The 10721-nt window shown below is 39.3% G+C and overlaps 1 protein-coding gene across 2 annotated transcripts in view; it reads right to left on the bottom strand.

Annotated features, from left to right (window-relative positions):
- Nucleotides 1–10721, bottom strand: part of Khdc4 (KH domain containing 4, pre-mRNA splicing factor) — a 27984-nt gene that overhangs the window by 1969 nt on the left and 15294 nt on the right. Inside the window, exons 11-13 of one of the 2 annotated variants that reach the window (XR_004119638.1) lie at nt 2238–2399; nt 1228–1312; nt 138–229 (exon numbers count right to left, since the gene is read on the bottom strand). Coding sequence is in view for 1 of the 2 variants with exons in the window: in XM_031374415.1 (XP_031230275.1) it covers nt 138–229; nt 1228–1340; nt 2238–2399 (367 nt within the window). In the remaining variant the exon portion in view is untranslated. Of the gene's footprint in view, nt 1–137; nt 230–1227; nt 1341–2237; nt 2400–10721 lie in introns of both variants that reach the window. The other variant, XM_031374415.1, reaches the window with a different exon arrangement.

The following is a 10721-nucleotide window of genomic DNA, read 5'->3' as shown; positions in this document are numbered from 1 at the left end:
AAAAAAAAAAAAAAAAGTGTTGTTATTAGCCAGCAGATGACCAAGATTGGATTAAATCTGGGTGACCACCAGGTTAGAAGACTAACAGTTTACACCACCCTGCTAGTCCTCCCAACCCCCAGCTTTACTGTACTCACCATGGCTTCCGGTTAAGGCCCCAGACCCATTCCTTTCATCAGACTCAGTTTTTATTCCAGTCACTGGAAAGGCTGGTGGAGGCATCAACTGCCTGTCAAAAGCATGACATTTCTTTTCAGAGAAATCCAGTATTTTGAATTACCCAGTCAAAATAACAGTAGTAATTGATAATATGAATAACAAAAGACTGCTGGTAGCTTAACCATTTGCCTTTGCCCCTCACCTTCTTTAATCATAAAGCCTGTCTAAATAAGGAGACTACACCAAATATAGTTAAGACTATTAAAAGAAGAATTCAGTTCCCTCCTAGACAGTTAAAGGCTCTTCACTGAGCTATATGCCTCCTCACTACCCCTTTATAAAGGTTAATGTCATGAACAGGAAAGGAGAATTCATGTATTACATCCTAAACTACACGCTGATTCAATATTTCTACCCATGATATGGGTGCTTTTTCTTTTTAAATTTTATTTTTATGTGTTTGAGTATGTTGCCCATACACATGCGTGCCCCATGCCAAGTTCCCACGGAGACCAGAAAAAAGTGGTGGATCCCCTGGGATTGAAGTTATCAATGGCTGCAAGTTTACATGGTGGTGCTGGGAACTGAACCTTGGATCCTCAGACTCAGTCGATCTTAACTGGAGACATCATCTCTCCAGCACCAACATATTTTTGTTTGTTTGTTTTTTCGAGACAGGGTTTCTCTGTTTAGCCCTGGCTGTCCTCAAATACAGAAATCCGCCTGCCTCTGCCTCCCAAGTGCTAGGATTAAAGGCATGCACCACCACCGCCCGGCCGCATTTTATTTTTTTTGAGGGAGTATCTTGTGTAGTTCAAGATGGCCTCAACCCAGATGGTCTTGAATTCTTGATCTCCTGCCTTTGTCTCCTGAAGGGGCATCTACCACCACACCAGGCTCTATCATTCTGAAGTAGTAAATGACTTGATTGTATTAACACTTCTATGACTGCATAATCTAGGAAAATGCCCAAAACCTAGAATATAACTGCCTCTGAGACAGAGAAAAGGGTTACTATCCAGTTTTATTATCCAGTTTTCAATGAACTGTTCTAGTCCAGTAACTTACCTGTCCCTCTCTCGCTCTTTGCCTGAGGAACTTGCCGGCTTCGATCCTGCGCCTTCTATCTCATTCTGACTGGAGAAGCCTGTACCTAAATTAGTCATATGAATGGGTCCATGCTATGAGCAGAAAAATACAGTAGCATTAGCAAATCTACAACTGCTGCATTGACTTTAGCTCCTCAATGTAACTGTCAAGTGCCTCATCTTTCTGACAAACTGCCATCAATTAAAAGGCATTACATGTTCTTTGGGATATGGGAGAATAACTGAAGTCAAGAAGGGGTTCTTGTCTCTGTAGAATTTATTAAGGGGGTGGTGTAATTCACTGTTTAACCAGCTTCTAAAATCCAAACAGCTTCTAGACAACTAGTGACATTAATTGCAATGCTTAGTTCTGAAGATGTCTCGCAGACTGTGATAAAACACAGAAGCACCTCGTATTATCAAACAGCAACAACATTGTCTGTCCTGGACCTGGGATTAAAGCCAGGGCCTGTGCACTACACATGCTCTACCACTGAACTGCACCTCCTCCAGATCACCTTTACTATGTTCATGGTGTCACCACTCCATTTTCACAAGTGTTTCCTGGGGTAGGAGAACAGGGTAGAGCTGAGAAAAAAATGTCCTTTCTTTTTTTTAAGGGGGCAAAAGAGAACAGCAAATTGAAAGCCACGGGTTAAATAAAAATTATGAATTTGAAGATTGACAGCTTTAGGGTAGTGGCTTTCAATTATCTTCCATAAGAAAAAGTGTAAAACTTAATACAATTCCTGAGTGTTGGTCACGGGAGACTTCCCTCTAAACTGTATATCACACTGACCTCAAAAACAAAAAACTGGCAAAGGAACCCACTTTTGCTTTAAATTAATTCCTCAAGAATAAGATCCTAACCTAACTGGATTCCAGAAAGGAAATTCCTACCTCATAAGACAGTTGATATAGATGCAAATTCTTATTTTAAGGGAGAACACAGCAGGGTAAGGGGAAAAGGAAGAGTGGTGTTTATTTAACCTGGTATCCAAGCAGTCCAGAGTCCCGTTCATCAGGCAGCTCCTCTGTGAATCGCCTCTTCTGTGACTGTGGCTGAGCTGGGAGTGGGGGCTGGGGCTGGGGGCCAGCAGGCAAGGCAGTTTTGACAGGAGCAGCAGGAATAAAAGGAGCACTTATTGGGCTCTAGGACCAAAGAAATGGAAGAGGAATAAAGTATGAGACTTGGAGGAATAAATAATGCTAAGAACAAACCTCAACAGTGAGGGTGTTTCACAACTCTGATATCCCCAATCTCCTTTCAATTAATCAATCTAACTTTCAATTAGTCTGAGTGCTCCGATTCTCAGGCTGAACCTGGCATAAGGAGCACTGGGAGAACACACAATACTCACTGACCAGTAAGTTCTAAAGCAAGAATAGCATGCCTCAAAAAAACTAACATTACTACCATATATACTTGCCAAATCTTCACGTCTTTTAAGATTCTATCATTATGTCCCCCCCCCCCATGTATATATAAAAAGAAAATCCCAGAGTCTCTGTACAGCAAGTAATGTCAGCTTTATCCACTATTCCTTTTTGCTTTTCAAGTACAAAGAGCTATATGTAACTCAAAGCTAAGGAATTTTAGGTCCTTCTTAAAAATAAAAAGTAAACAGCCTGGGGCTAGAGAGGCGGCTGGCAGTTAAGGCAGCTGTTGTTGAGGACCTTGGTTTAGTTCTCAGCACCCATATGGTAGCTCACAAGTGCCTGCAAGGTGAGCCATAGCCTGCTCCGAAATGTTCAGGCACCCACACAGCACATATAAGTATATACACACAAACAAAACACTCACACACAAAATAATCCCAAAAGAGCTAGTTTTTTTTATTTTTGGTATTTTCGAGACAGGGTTTCTCTGTGTAGCCCTGGCTGTCCTGAAACTCACTCTGTAGACCAGGCTGGCCTCCAACTCAGAAATCTGCCTGTCTCTGCCTCCCAGGTGCTGGGATTAAAGGCGTGTGCCACCACTTTCAGCACTTAGGAGGCAGAAGCAAGCAGATCTTTGTGAATTCTAGGCCATCCAAGGTTATAAAGACCCATTCAAAGATATAAAATAATATTGATGAGGGAATATAATAACATACAGATGGTCTAGAAATCCAAATTTTTCCTAAAATTCTATTTCATTTTATTGATGTTGTTTGGAATTAGAAATAAGGCCGTTCACTCTACTACTACTGACCTTTGTCTTTACCTGATAAAACTGGAGTCTATTCAGTTTTATCTACAAAAAGGAGTTAAAGTAAGATCTTGTCTTAAATCATATTCCCTATAAGGTGTTAAACTTTTCAAAACCTTCGCTTCTTCATCAATAATACAGAAAATAAAACAGTAGCAATGTGGCACATCTCCTGAAGCAAGATTTAATGAGCTGAGTTAACTTGATGATGGATTAACAATGAAAGATGGCTGGGTCTAAGGGTACCTACAACCACCATAGCTGGCAGGGAAACCATCTGTGTGAGATAAAGAATGAAAGCCAGGCAGTGGAAGTATAAACCTTCAACCCCAGCACTCCAGGAGGCAGACACAGAGATAGCAAGATCTCTACCTTTGATGGTCTAAAGAGCAGGGAGACTTATCCACTGTTATTTGTCCATAGTGCTTATGAGTGACTCTTATGCCATATAAATTTCCTAGAAGGAAGGGCCCATGAATAGATGGTCCAAGAGATTGTTTTTGTTGACTGTCATGTGACACAAGAAACCAAAGGTTCTTTTGTTTTCTTTTGTTTCGTTTTCAAGACAAGGTTCTCTGGGGAGCCCTGGCTGTCCTGGAATGAACTCTGTAGACCAGGCTAGCTAGCTCTGCCTCCAAATAGCTGGGATTAAAGGAATGTGCCACCACCTCCCAGCCAGAGGTTATTTTTCTAAACCACTGGTAACATCATTATTCTAAGTACTATAATATCAACTTTGGTAAGCAATACCATCAAGTATTCCCTTTTGCATCTCTATACAACTATTGTTTCCATTATTAGAACTTTTAAAAGAGTCCTTAATTATGCTAAAATTCATATTATTGTGTCTGGACTGATTAGTCTTATGAAATATCCCCCATTCAAGTGATTAAATACCACCTTTTACCCAGATAATTGATACAAAAGCACAGACAATCCTTACCATGGCAGAACAACATAATACTGTTTCCTATTACAGGTGTGCTTTTTATTCCCCCGCATCCCCTGTTTACCATTCTAGAGACAGTAGGACCCTGAGAATGGAGTCAATAAATGAGGTGGACTAAAGTCTAATTCAATAACCAACTTTATTCAGAGCATCTGACAGTTTATACCTTGAGAGTTAAGAGAAGTAACATGATTAAAGTATTCAATCACAAGAGCAAGCCATATGTGACAGAGAAGTCTCACATGGAAAAAAGGTTTTCTATAAATGTATATAAACAAGTATCAATGGCCAGTTTCAATAAATAACCTATACTTAATAAATAATTTAAATAACATAAATTCACTCCTATCTACCCACGTGGGAGGGGCACAAAATTATAATCCAAGAACAATTCCATGTTTCTGAAGAATCTGAGGTCACAAGACTCTTGTCTTGTTTTCTTGGAATGTTCTCACAAGCACTCAGAAACCTTACACACTCCATTCTTGTACCATGTTCCCACATCTCCCCCTTCCTTATTTTTTAATAATAGGATATATGTAGTGGTTTTGAGATATACATAAATCTAATTGTCATCTGATTCATGAAAGTATGGTGTATAATACTCTGCCACCAAGAACAGAGGACAAACTATGTTTAGTACTATTGTTTGTTATATTGATCTGAAAATCAATATAATATATATATAATATAATAGCTTGAAAAAAAGGCCCATATGATTAGTAATCTGGTATCTTGTAAAACATAAGCCTATATGTGCCTTTAATAGGAATATAAATGTTACGATGTCCTATTCAAATAGGAAGTCAATCAAATCCCACATAAAAATTAAACACTGTCCCTTCTTCAGAAGTATTAATGATTCTATTACAGTCCCAAGGTCCAGTCATAGACAGTCATTAGTGAACACAATAGGAGCTGAATCCATCCAATTACAAACTGAAGCGAAGAGGATGAGAAACATTAGATCAACAGACATGTTCAGAGGCACTCCCCACAGATTCACAGATCAAAGTAACTATAACTAGCATTGCCAGAAAAAGATTCTCTGGTGACACAGGGCTTTGTGTGTGTGTTTCATAGAATAACTTCTCCCTTGGTGCACAGGGCCCTGAAAGTTTGCCTCAGATGACTTCTGATATGGTTGATATCTCTTTCTGCCCTTTAGCTAGAGTTCTGCTATCTTTCTGGTTACTTTCACTGCTTGCTCATCCTCTGCCTTGTCTTTGACAGCCAAGGCCAGAGGAGTCAAAGAGTAATCTACAATGTTTCACTGGAACCATCTGAAATAATGGATGCACACTCATTCCCAATTTTCTTCTGGAGAAACTAAATAATAGGGCAAGTTAATGCACCAGCTTGCTTATTTCTTTCTGCAATAAAACCAACAAAATTAGAGTATCCATGAGTATGAGCCTGTTGCTAGAAATAATCCTACAATATAAGCAAAATCTGAAATGATATTTAAGGGCTTATGAACTAACTGTAATAAATTAATCAAAACAGCTAGTTCCCCCTTTTAGACTGACAAAAAAGTATTGATAGATTGATGACTATATAGACCACCATGAATCTCTCGTATAGCTTAGATGAACCATCAATAATATAAGTATCTGAATAGGAGGAAAGTTGGATAATCACTGAAATCGCAAATTCAGTACCTGTAATCCCATAGCTTACGAGTAGGATAGGAATTTCCTATCTTCCTTAGGAATCTGCAAATGAAATTTAAATACTCTTTTTTTGTTTTGTTTTTGTTTTTATTTTTTTCGAGACAGGGTTTCTCTGTGTAGCCCTGGCTGTCCTGGACATCACTCTGTAGACCAGGCTGCTGGCCTCAAACTCATTAATCCGCCTGCCTCTGCCTCCCAAGTGCTGGGACTAAAGGCATGCGCACCACTGCCTGGCTGTAATACTCTTAAAACCTTGATTGTTCATAGTGTAATATAATACAGCAATGATCAAATCCAAGAATTGCTCTTGCCTCTCAAGATAATATGTGAAGACTATTCAAGGCTGACTTTCCTTCTGGAGTTTTAAATAGATTGGTTAATGTATAGGAAATACCAAGTGCAGTTTATGAGGCAAGAGAAGAATTGGGAAACAAATCTCATACCCTAGCTTTGCTAGATTGTAAAGTTATAAACTTAGCATTCATACGCTCCCCTAAATGCTCACCAGGAGTGTAGTAAATTTAAGATTAGATTATCAAATTCCTCACTCCATGCAGGGTCATTTCAAGCAAAAAAGGGTACGTATCTAAAGGAGGCTCTAGTAAGGGAGCTGAGGGATATAGTTGTGGTGGCACACGTACTTAATTACAAAACACTGGAAAACAGATACAGAAGTATTTATGATTTGGAGGTCAACCTAGACTCAAGTGCTACATAGAGAAACCCTACTTGGGGGGTGCAGGTATGTGTGTGAAGGAGTTGTCACTGGATAACTATCAAAGCAGGCTGCTTTTAATTTCAAATTCTTTTACAATTTTTAAGTTTGATCATTCATTCTCTTCCCTCTTGATTAATATTGTCTTTATCTTTCTTAAGGATTTGATAACAGTCTGAATTAATGCTCAAGTGACTCAACTGAATAGGGATCTTTTCTCCTAGTTTATATGCTTCAATACATTCCTTTAGATTTTGTCCCATACTTCATGCAAAGTTTCTTCAGGAAACCAGGGATTATAATCACAAACAACTTGCAAGCAATTGAATAGTTGTGATTTTAATACTGTCCTCTCCTAGTCATTAAAATGCAGTGCACAAGTTCAATACAAGAAGGGTACTCTGGGCTGTCTCATTATTCTCACCTCCTTGTGAGGGTCCCTACTCTCTTATCTCACAGCTGACCTCACCCAGTTCCTATTCTGGGTGTCACCACTTGTTTACCATTCTAAAGACAGTGGGACCTGAAGAGTGGAACCTAAAAATGAAGTGATTCTCATGCAGTACCCAACTCTATACAAAGTATTACGCAATTTATACTCTGAGGATTAAAAGCAGTCACATGAGTAAGTGTGCAATCAAAAAGACAAGCCACACATGGAACAAATAATAACAGCCAGCTGTAAAGAATAATCTGAGGTCAAACTCATTCCTATCTGCTACACCTGGAAGGGACAAGAGAGCATAACCCAAAAACAATTTTGTGTTTCTAAGAATTGAAGGTCAGAAGTTTCCTCCCATGACTCCAATCTTGGATGGTGTTCTGACACCTCCTGACAAACTCTTGACTAATACTGTCACTTGGATTCTGCACTGCAAGCTGAGAGTTAACATGCAATAAAGTTAGTAAACAACATCTTGGGGTCAGTTCTATTGTATGCTTTCTGTTTCCCCAAAGTCTCAGCTTGGCAAGTCAGTCTTGAGGCCTCCATAGACAAGGCATACTTTCTCTTAAGGCATTTCCTCTTGATGAGTTACTTTGTCTATTTTAGGACTTTTCTGTTGTCTGGGAAACTCCGGGATACTGCCCTGGTCAGATGCATTAAAGTGGGAGTCGTCTTAAGATTTCATTTATCAGGCAGGCCCTTTCCACTGACCCTAGACCTCATCTAACATATATGTCTCCTTTAGGGAAATATGCTTTGGAGCAGCAGAAAAAGCATTATCCTTTTAAAGTGCAATGTGGGGACTGTGAGGATCCCTGTCACAGCCTGCAGTCAAACAATGTGGGTGAGGTTAAGAATGAACTCAGCTGCCGGGCAGTGGTGGCGCACACCTTTAAGCCCAGCACTTGGGAGGCAGAGGCAGGCAGATTTCTGAGTTGGAGGCCAGCCTGGTCTACAGAGTGAGTTCCAGGACAGCCAGGGCTATACAGAGAAACCGTCTCTCAAAAAACCAAAGAATGAACTCAGCAGTTCTCCTAGGTTTAGCACAACTTAGCAGGTTCTGGGCCAAACTTTTGGAATCTGCCCATGGGTGGTTTCTTTTAGCTATATAAATCAGAGCACAATTTGGGGAAAAGTTTGCTGAAGACAATTAGCTCAGTCCCATATGTACAATAAAGTTTTAGACATGTTTCCAAAGAAACTCTTTGTAAAGTCCATATGGCTTCTTCCATTAAAACGGGGTACTGCTGACTCAGAAACAACACTCAAGACAAGGGTCTAGGGAAAACAACTGTGGTAAATACAATGCCTGTGGGAGTCAGGATTGGCTTGGCCCTGAGATAACACAGATATCAGTCACTTAGGCTTCAGTAACGTATAAGTGACAGGTCTCATAATGATAGGTTTTATAGACTGAGAAGCAATATTCAAAAATTAGGGAGAAAACTCTGGGATAATCAAACATAATATTCTAAGGGATATGGGTCAGGCCTGACAGCTAATAGAGGATCACCAGGTTGTAAACTACGTCCTTTCCCAGCACTTCCAGAAGACAGGCTATACATCTCCTGCATGTCTTAACTTTTCTAGCTTCTCTAGTGTTATCTGTGTACACATGCACTATTTCCCTACAGTGAGATGTAAACGTAGCGTAAATATAGCATAGCATGTGGGGATATACATGGCTGCAGCCACATTGCCCCTTTTTAATTTTTAAATATTTTCCAATTAAATATTTATGGTGTTCAATAATAGCTTTACCCAGTAGACTATAAGAGATTCAGTAACATGAGTAATACTTTATAAATTATAAAAACTTTCTTTTTTTGAGACAGGTTTCTCCATGTAGCCTTGCCTGTCCTGGAACTTACCAGGTAAACCAGGCTACGCTCATACTCAAGAGACCTGCCTTCCATTGACTCCCAAGCACTGGGGTTATAGGCGTGTTACACCACCACCCAACTGTAAACTTATTAAATCATTTGCTAGTACAAGTTGGACCATTATCATTTTAGTTGTAATGAGTCATAGAAGGAAAACGTATAATTCCTTATAGGACATATTGTTATTTTTATTGGAGTCCCCAGGACCTCATGCCACACCTTTGGCTGTGCTCTGTAGCTGATTACATATGGAAAGGCAGTGTGTATGGCTTTAGTAAATTTTTCTTTTTTTTTTTTTAATTCATATGAGTACACTGTCACAGTCTTCAGACACACCAGAAAAGGGCATCAGATCCCATTACAGATGGTTGTGAGCCACCATGTGGTTGCTGGGAATTGAACTCAAAATCTCTAGAAGAGCAGCCAGTGCTCTGAACCACTGAGCCATCTCTCCAGCCCAGCTTTAGTAAATCTTAATACAGATTTCTATATACCTGGTAGCAGAAAAAGTTCTGGCCATAGACAGCCATAGTTTGAGATGTCAAGCTGATATCCATTCATTACTAACAATGCATTAGAAGCTTGGAATAAAATAATGCCCTTATATTACATAGCATAGTGGCTGTAACAGAGAGACTTTGCTGAAGCCCACTGATTATCGTCATTGCCAGAGTTTGATCATTTATCACACCAAGGGAAAGCACAAAGTTAAAAACATATAAAACATTAACAATGGTCATTTATTTTTAAAGATATAAACTTCTGGCTTTATTAAACTAAGATCTGGAATTTTATTTTTTTAAGATTTATTCATTTATTATATGTAAGTACACTGTAGCTATCTTCAGGCACACCAGAAGAAGAGCATCAGATCTCCTTATGGATGGTTGAGAGCCACCATGTGGTTGCTGGGATTTGAACTCAGGACCTTTGGAAGAGCAGTCAGTACTCTTAATGGCTAAGCCATCTCTCCAGCCCAGATCTGAAATTTTTAATGGCCAGTGGTGACACATGCATTTAATCCCAGTGCTTGGGAAGTAGAGATACAAGATCTCTGAGTTTGAGGTCAGACCAGTGTACAGAGTGAGTCACAGGGCAGCCCCAGTTACACAGAGAAACCCCCCACCTCCAAACTTAAGATTTTTAAAATTAAGGACATTTTAATTTTGAGCTAAAAAAGATCTTTTTACTAGGTGACAGGTTATTTAGAAGTACCTGAGAAATAATCATAGATCTGTAAGGAGAAAATGACTGAGTTTTTAATGCAAGCATTAAAGTATATATCCATATGATACTGTAAATGAAGTAAAAATGTACACAATGTCAAAGCCTAACACTTTCACAGAGGAAGAATTTATTGAAGGCTTTAGTAGATGGTTTGATGTAATAGATTTTAGTCTATACTAAAAAGTGATTTTAGGAGAAAACTTACAAAAAATAAAATTTCTACTGAATGCTAACCCCCTTTGGCCTCCAAAGGAATTTGAGAAACATGTACTACTTCTACGTTTTTTTGTTTTTCAAGACAGGGTTTCTTTGTATAGCCTTGGCAGTCCTGGAACTCAGAAATCTGCTTGCCTCTGCCTCCCAAGTGATTAAAGGTGTGTGCCACCAATGT

This window comes from Mastomys coucha, unplaced genomic scaffold, assembly GCF_008632895.1.
Source record: "Mastomys coucha isolate ucsf_1 unplaced genomic scaffold, UCSF_Mcou_1 pScaffold16, whole genome shotgun sequence".
Classification (NCBI taxonomy): domain Eukaryota; kingdom Metazoa; phylum Chordata; class Mammalia; order Rodentia; family Muridae; genus Mastomys; species Mastomys coucha.
The sequence above is the reverse complement of the archived record's forward strand: the minus strand, read 5'-3'. Positions and strand labels throughout refer to the sequence as shown.